Genomic DNA, 8756 nt, shown 5'->3' with positions numbered 1-8756 from the left:
AGTCCCACAGACATTAGATATAGATAAAGTAACAAAACATAGTACTTAACATCTTTACCACTCAGACAAATTATAGCATAATGACCACGTACCCATTGTCTGATTTGGAGTTCTTTTCCATTTTACCATTTAGAAAAGTTTACCCCAGGAAGGTAGTTGAAATAAAAAAGTCTCCTTTCTTAAAAGAAAGCTACGTATTACGCTCACGAGCGATGCCAGAGTGGAAAGGAATGCCCTACCTCCCCTTCACCAACCGGGCAAAAGTAACGATACTTATTTTTGAGGTCGGCGAGGAGAGTCAAGGCCTGTGGCAGTTCTCCGCTAGCTTTAAAAGGCGACTTCCTTGTCAGCTGAGACTGCTCAGTCGTGGTGGCCTCCGGGTGTACCACTCGATATACTTTACAAAGATTGCTTTTTCCGTACTCAATATTTACACCTCGATTTCTTATATGCGAAAAAGAAAAAAAAAAATAAGTGTCCTTTGATCCACGGGTAAAGTTTACAGGAAATAAATTAAAGTGCAGAAGGTTAACAATCGGTCACAGAGATCAGTGTCCTTCGGTGGTCGGGGCGTAGAAATAGCGTTCTTGTGACGGTGATTCAGGACAGCCACCCCCCACCTGTTAGGAAGACACACGCTAACACACACACACACACACGCGCATCATACATGGATGTTAGCGTTCCCGTTCCCGCCGCCACCTTCCAGGCCTTCTGCAGACTGCGAGGAAGGCGGCCGCGAGCTTCTGGGGTGCGGGGGCCCGCCGGGTCCCACGGGCGTCCCCAAGCCGCGGCTTAGCTGGGAGGCCGCGTCGTCACATTCCCAGCGCTCCAGCTCTTCCCGCACCAGCCGCTCCATCTGCTCCCTGTGGATGTCACTGTCCCGGCCCAGCCTTTCGTCCTGAAAAGGGAGAAGGAAACCAGGGTGTAGGCGGAGGGCCGATGCGCGCTCCTCTACTTAGAAACTGCATCTTGAATCCGGAGTCCAAGTAATTGTCCGTAGATGGCCAAGGCTGCAGATTTACAGCAGGCGAGAGCGATTGTCAAAGTCACCCGAGTAGTTTTTCACTTAATTCCGTTCTCCAGCCCAGGCAGGACCATCAGTGAGCGTATGGAGTGTTAAGAAAGCACCTGTGGACTATTCCAGTGCAGGCAGGACCATCAGTGAGCGTGTGGAGTGTTAAGAAAGCACCTGCGGACTAGCACGTGCTCTGCAGTTATGGAGAAGGACAAACCTCTCAGGGTAAGGGCTACAAAGTATGACAGCCTTGATATTTTAGAGAATCAAAGAGTGTTTCTAATGCAGAGAGAAAAAGATCTGACAATGAGAGTAAACGGGAACAACATTGTGAATTTCTGTAAATGTGATTTTTTTTTTTTTACTCTTCTTCAATACTTCAAATAGCAAACAGTGTCAGCGACATGCATTTTAATCAGTGAGCGCGGGCCCCGTTCCCCAGTCGTGCCCCAGGCCCTTTACCTCGGCCACTCCCTCCAGCAGCCGTCCCAGCACCTCCCTGCGCTTCAGCTTGGCCCGCTCCATGATCTCCAGCTTCACGATCACCGCGTCGATCTTGGACACGATGCTGCCGATGGAATGTTCCATGCGGTCCACGCGTCTCACCAGGCTGCGGGACACCGCAACAGAGAGGGGCAAAGCCCTGGTCACTCACTGTCTTTTCGGCCCAGGTGGCTTTTCTTTTCTTTTCGAGACAGAGTCTCACTCTGTCGCCTGGGCTAGAGTGCCATGGCGTCAGCCTAGCTCACAGCAACCTCAAACTCCTGGGCTCAAGCGATCCTCCTGCCTCAGCCTCCCGAGTAGCTGGGACTACAGGCATGCACCACCGTGCCCAGCTAACTTTTTCTATATATTTTTAGTCGTCCAGATAATTTCTTTCTATTTTTAGTAGAGACGGGGTCTCGCTCTTGCTCAGGCTGGTCTCGAACTCCTGAGCTCAAATGATCTTCCCACCTCGGCCTCCCAGAGTGCCAGGATTACAGGTGTGAGCCACCGTACCTGGCCTCCAGGTGGCTTTTCAAAGAGAAATGCTAGGGAATTTTTTTCTTAAGCAATGATCATCTGAAACGCTTCCTAAGTGGTTTCAGGCTTTAAACTCTCAGCACTGCTGGTGGGAGTGTTAACTGGACCCATTTTCCTGCAAGTCTACTGTAGCAGAAGTCTTAAAAATTTCCTTTATTCGGAAATTTCATTTTTAGAAAACTTTCTAAAGGAGGCTGGGCACGGTGGCTCATGCCTATAAGCCTAGCACTTTGGGAGGCTGAGGCAGGAGGATCACTTGAGGCCAGGAGTTTGAGGCCTTTTTGGTTGGCAGGATAATGGGAGACTTTAATGTTTTCTTTTACTCTGAGTTGCTAATATTCTTATAATGAACATATTATATAAGAGAAAAAAAATAAAACCAATAAAAGTTATAAAAAAGAACTGATGATTAGTCACGGAAAGGAGTGAATTCTCAATGAGGGAAAATGCTTGGTCTCATTTGGACCCTCGTCAACCCAAATGCTGCCAAGTTGTTTATGCTTACACTTGAAACTCTTCATAGGAAACCCCACTAGAGATGCTTCCCCTCCTTCTGGAGCTATGTCCACTGTCTTCATCGTCATCCTCCTCGGAGTCATCCAGGCTTCTCGGGAAACTCCGGCTGCTCATGGGACGGGGTAAGGAGCTGTGATCCAAATCCAGGTCCTCCTGAAGAACACGGGGCCATTGAGGGAGGGGCAGGAACACCGAGACCCCGCAGAAGCTTCGGCAAGAACTCGGGTAAGTAGGACACGATATGTGCCATTTACTTAGGGTTTCTTTGTGGTTACCACCGGATTGGGGTTCCCAGATTCTTCAGTTTCATGGATCAGTAAATTTCCAAAACAGATCTTAACAACCAGCAAGAAGTCACCAACTTTTTGTTTGCACAAAAAAGAACATTAAAAACACAACAAAGCAAAGAAAAAAGTAAATGAAGAAATATAAGTTGAGTATCCCTTATTTGAAATGCTTGGGACCAGAGGTGTTTTAGATTTTTTTTTTTTTTTGGAATATTTGCATTATAGTTACCAGTTCAACATCTCTAATCGGAAAATCCAAAAATCCGAACTGCTCCAATGAGCATTTCTTTTGAGCATGACCTACGAGTGTCATGTTGGTGCTCAAAAAGTTTTAGATTTTGGAGTATTTTGGATTTTAATTTTTGAGTTAAGAGTGATCAACCTGTATCACCTTCCTTCTATAAAAGATAAAGCATTCCATAGCTCCAAAGTAGGAAGACATAATCTCAGAATAAGAATTTTGACTAAATATAGCCTTGTGAAAATATTCTCATTCTCCGTGTTTACGTTTCACTATGACTGGTGATGTCTGTCACCTACCGGCACTGTTCTTGTGGAGCAGCATTCAGAAACCACTGTTCTAGACTCTTCCTCCTGTTAATTTTATTTTGCTATAAATGTTAATAACTTAAACAGCTAACCAGAATAATTTTGTACTTCTTGATAAATATATATATTTTTTGTCCTCACTCTTATGGAAATTGTGAACTATGCAACTAATCAGCCTTCTCTTTTCAAGTCGATTACAGGAAAGCCTAAGGCCGAATTTGTAGCCCAATCTTAGTAAAGCACAGGTAGTTTTTCTGGAATGCATTTCTTAGCTTCATCCATAACCTACTCTTTTCATGGCTTTTGTTTTGCATCTCTTTTCATTTTGACTTGTTTACATCATGCCAACTTACTCCATTTTTATATATCATTGTGTTATATATATCCTTGGTAGAATAAGCAGGGACCTAATACATAAATTGATTGAGATGGGGGGGTGCAGGAAGACGCTCCGTAGCCCCCTACTTCCTCTCCTTTTACAGGGTCTGTCTGATACGTTGTGGGCGCCGAATCAAATCACGTTCTGCTCAACTAGACCCACCCTCTCTCTCTCTAAGTCGTCTCTCATCTGCTGGTGTTCGTGTTCGGTTAGTTCTTGGTCTCCATCCTGGTCATACTTTGTGAATATCGCCTCGATCTCTGCATCAGTATGGCCCTTCCTGAAATTATTGAGAGGATACAGATGAAATTATTCTTGTACAGGGTCCAACCCAAACACAGAGACATCAAAATGCAAGAGGAAGGGAGAAATCCTTTTCGTACAACACATTCCCGAAAGATACCTGCCTCTGGAAACAAACGTCCCTCTCTGGGAGTCCCTGGGCCAGAAATATCCTTATCACCAAGGACTTACCTTTCGGAGTCAGAATTTCCCAGGGCCACGGGAAGTGTGATTCTTACCCTTTGAGATCTTGTCGAAGTTCGTCGAAGTTTAACTTGCCTCCCCCTTGCCTCAGACTCTCTGAGATGTCATCCACGGTATTTTTTTTCAGTTTTAGTTTGACCAAAGCTTTATGGTAGCCCTAGCGGGGAAAAAAAAAGAGACTTGGTTTAGTTTATTCTCCTTTCGCACTTTCTTTACCTTCCATTTACAGTAGTAACTACTATAAACCCGGTCGGTGCCGGTGTAAATTGGACCCTCAGCAAGTGTGTTGAATGAATAATGAATGTATCCAGTTTTCCACAGAACTCTTGTGGAATAGTTATATGGAAAACGTCAGGGTCTTTCAATAAATCAAGAAGAACTAAGGGCCTTTTATTCATACACGAACTCAAGTTCAGGTGATAGACATGAAAATCACTATATATCCCATAGCTGTCTGCCTCAGAATATTCAGGAATGTGCAATAATACTTAAGGATACCAAGAAACCTGAGTCATGTAATTATCATAGTCAATAATATCCTTATATATGTTAAGTGTGTAAAAAAAATCCCAGCGAAATGCAGATGAGGATGTTTGACCACCAAACTTTAGGCAGCTCTAGCTTCGCATTGGTAATACGATACTGTTAAGAGTGTAAAGTTGAAATTGGTCTGAATAGTTAATAGGAAGAATTGCTTTGTGACCTTTTGTCAAAACATTTAACAACTTCCTTGGTTTTTTACATAAATTTATAAGGAAATAAAAAAATAAAATGAATTATTTATCTAGCACACTGAAATTTAAAACAGTAGACACACTGAAAAATAAAGCGTTTCATTTCTTTGTAAGCAACACATCCAGAGTGGTTTTAACAGAGCTCGCCCTCTTCTCACTGTATACTGTTACATCATACACCTTACGACATGGTGTGAACGTCTTTTCTATGCACTGTCAAACTCCTTTCTTAACATGGATGAACTTCCAACATTTGTTTTCTTTCGCACTTTCATTATTGTGAAATATCTCTAATAAGAGTTCCTTTCTCGCGAAGGTTTTTGCTGGTGTCATTTCCTCTGAGACATCTTCAGCCTTCTCATCACAACCATGTTCCTCATTTCTGTTGATAAATCTGCTTTCACTAAGTTTTTCTGGCTGCAGTGTCTATACTCTATGGTCAGCTACCGCTTCTATACGTCCATTATGCTTGTTTTGAATTTCACTTTCAGTGCTATCATTTTTTTTCATTTATTGGCTGTAGTTTCTTTTTTTTCTTTTCTCTTTTCTTTCTTTCTTTCTTTCTTTTTTTTTTTTTTTAAGACAAAGTCTCTCTCTGAGACCAAGCTAGACTGCAGTGGCATCCTCATAGTTCAGTGCAACTTCAAACTGCTGGGCTCAAGTGATCCTCCTGCCTTAGCCTCCCGAGTAGCAGGGACTACAAGCTCACAGCACCATGCCCGGCTAATTTTTCTATTTTTTGTAGAGATGGGGTCTTGCTCTTGCTCAGGCTGGTCTTGAACTGCTGGCCTCAAGCAATCCCCCTGCCTCTTAGCTGTACTTTCATCTTTGCTGGCCTATTCTCTTTTTAAATGATGCATCCCATGGGTTTATTCCTGGGAGACAAGGAAGCAGCACTGCCTGCTCTGTGGGTGAACGGAATAGCAGATGTTCAGTGACCAGCCAGCAGCAGATTGTAGCAGTGTCATGACTGGCCACTGAGCCCGATGCACACCTGTTACTTGGGTAATGAAGAGCTGGCAGTCGAGATTTTACTTTGTGCAACGTGTTGTTGGGGGCTTGGTGCTATTTGGTAACTGAAATTTGTACTCATCAGAATTATGCAAGTGTTTGTATGTGCTCAGGAGATTTGCTAAAATGTAACCAACTGCTACAATGTGAAATTCAGGATAACAAGAATCTTAGGTCCCACCCAAGGGACTTTGTTTTAAGAGGAAACTTCGTTGACGCTTTCTATTACAACACGACTCACAGACAACATAGTTCTAAGGCTTGAACCAATAAAAAAAAACCACACACACACACACATTACAGTTAAGCAGCCACTACATTTTAGCAAAATGATGTTAGGAAACAAGCCGTGTACTTTAAATGCAGTTATTTGTCGTTGTGTAACTTTTACACTTTAAACCAAATAAAGAAGTCGTATGGAGAAGAACAAAGGTACCCAACTTTCCTGTCCTGCCCTTCTATTTAATAAATACTTCCTGAGAAGATGCCTAAGTAAAATTTCTCAGGCCCCCATCCTATGGCCTGAGTCCCTGGATGGACTTTTCCTTTGACTATTTAGAAACTGCCCTGCAAGGTCGAGGGTAATGGGTGAACTGCTAAGTATTTTCCTCTAAAACTTTTCCTTTTCTTTTTTTATAACGGCCATTGGGACAGAAAAGCTGGAAATACCTTTATATAATCTTCCCTTCCAGTTTGTTCTGAACTCAGGATTTCTAGCGGAGATGCCAAAACAAACCAAGGCGATGAAACCAGCAGCTCGGCTCTTAAAGAGTCAGAAGATGATTGACAATTTAATTCCAGGGCGTAAAAGGATTCCAGAATTTAAGTGCAAGCTGGCAGCATGGCCCTCAACCCTCCAAGATAGGGAACATTTAAATCATTCCTGAAACAGAGCAATCTACTCTTTATTTTAAACGATTTCGATGGATCTGTGTTGATTTGGAAACCTGGCTGAAACAATACTCATCTTATGTAGGAAGTAAGACAATTCTGAGAATTAGGGCTCTTCCTACCTTTCTGATAAGATCTGAGAGCTCCATTTCGGCTTTCTGCTGAGCCAAATCAGATTTCACTTCAGAGTAAGTATCATTGATGATGGCCAAAAACATGTTCTGTTTGTGAAGCAAAGGAGGTTAAAAATTAAAGGAAGGAATCTCAACAGTTTCTGTAAACATCAATCCAAAAATCAAAACAAGCCTTTTTGTGCACCGTTTTCCCCACAATCTGAGTGCTTTATGAAGTTATAGATTAATAGTTTTGCCACCATATTCTCTGGGAAAATTATTTTCACCATTAAGTCGTGCTAAAGGGAAATATAATGTATATTCTTACTTAACAAAACCATATATTGGGATATAGTTTGCAAAGAGATAAGAATGTAATACAACAAAATATTAACATATTTACTTATGAACGGTGAGACTATTCTATTATTTTTGCTTATCTATGTTCTCTCCATTTAAAACATTTTATAGAAATTACTATGGGTGTAGAACTTGAAAAGGCTCTTCAAATTTCAATAGTCAACACAGACAAGTAGAATTCTATGCTTATTCCAAATTTTGTTATATCATCATAATTGAGATTTACAGAACATATTTTAAAGAGTTTAAAAGACCTCTCTGCAAATAGGAATACAGTAGGCCTAGTAGGAAAGATAGCAAAGACAAGCTTTTTGAAAGAGACGTAGACTACCAAGTCATGCAAATTTGGGTTTATGTTGTTTAACTTTTCTAACGTTTAAGATTTATTTATTTGTTTTGCACTGATAAAAATGGGAAACATAATAGTACCTTCCTGACAGATTTGTAGTGAGGGTTAATGAGATAATTTCTGTAAATTGCTTAGGACAGGTCCTAACGCAGGTAACCAGCCTAATTGACAACTACCCAATTACTACTCAGTAATGGTTAGTTCATTTTCCGGACTTTTCCCTCCCCCAGTAGTAATGGTTTGTATTCCCAACACACTTTCTCCAAGCGCTGCACCCAGTAGATTGGGTCCCTTTTTTTTTTACATTCTCTTCTTTTGTTTTTCCTGTTTAGCACGTAACTGTGGTTTGTAATTATAGAGTCGTATATTTGATTACGTCTGTTTTCCCCACAAGTCCATGGACTCTTCATGAGGGCAGGGCTGGTCTCTGTTTTCCTTAACATGGCATCCTCGCTATCTAACACACTGTTTTACAGTGTACACTATACGAGAAATACTAAAGTGCATATTATATACTGTTTATAATATTAAATATATAGGAATATAGTGGTTCAGGAAACATTTATTAAATGATTGATGAACGAACAAATGAGGGCTCTCTTATTTTAATGGGCTACCGAATCTCTATCAGTTAAGGAAGGATACTGTTAAAGATTCTGCAGCAGAAATAAGAATAGGATGAGAAATGGAATTTTACGTAAGTTCTTGGCTAACTGCTCAATATCAAGGGCAGATAATTGCAGCGAGAGTAACATCTTCCACCTTTTCCCTCCCAACCCAGGCATTTCATGTTCTATTTTTGCTTCCTAATGCCTGCAATGGTCTTAGCTGAAATGGAACAGAGGGTGGGTCCTCTCATTTCCTTAAAAGACGGGTTCGCATAGAAAGGCGCCTTCTCCCTATCTATCTCTGGGGGTGCAAGGAGAGCGATTCCTTTCTGTGCAGTAGCATAAAAAAATTATTTTAGTATAAAGGCAAAAACTAAGGGCTTCTTTTCACGTTCTGGTGACTGATCTGATAAGATGACGGAATAATCTGGA

General features: G+C 41.6%; 1 protein-coding gene across 1 annotated transcript in view; it reads right to left on the bottom strand.

Moving 5' to 3' along the window:
• Positions 1-480: 480 nt before the first annotated feature.
• PKD2 (polycystic kidney disease 2 (autosomal dominant)) overlaps positions 481-8756 on the bottom strand; it is a 35077-nt gene continuing 26801 nt past the window's right edge. Inside the window, exons 10-15 of the mRNA XM_012647252.1 lie at positions 7017-7115; positions 4294-4415; positions 3935-4052; positions 2547-2710; positions 1481-1628; positions 481-901 (exon numbers count right to left, since the gene is read on the bottom strand). Of these exons, the coding sequence (XP_012502706.1) occupies positions 665-901; positions 1481-1628; positions 2547-2710; positions 3935-4052; positions 4294-4415; positions 7017-7115 (888 nt within the window). The 3' untranslated portion in view covers positions 481-664. The remainder of the gene's footprint in view (positions 902-1480; positions 1629-2546; positions 2711-3934; positions 4053-4293; positions 4416-7016; positions 7116-8756) is intronic.

The sequence above is a fragment of the Propithecus coquereli genome, unplaced genomic scaffold (assembly GCF_000956105.1).
Source record: "Propithecus coquereli isolate 6110/MARCELLA unplaced genomic scaffold, Pcoq_1.0 Scaffold26, whole genome shotgun sequence".
NCBI classification, from domain to species: domain Eukaryota; kingdom Metazoa; phylum Chordata; class Mammalia; order Primates; family Indriidae; genus Propithecus; species Propithecus coquereli.
The sequence above is the reverse complement of the archived record's forward strand: the minus strand, read 5'-3'. Positions and strand labels throughout refer to the sequence as shown.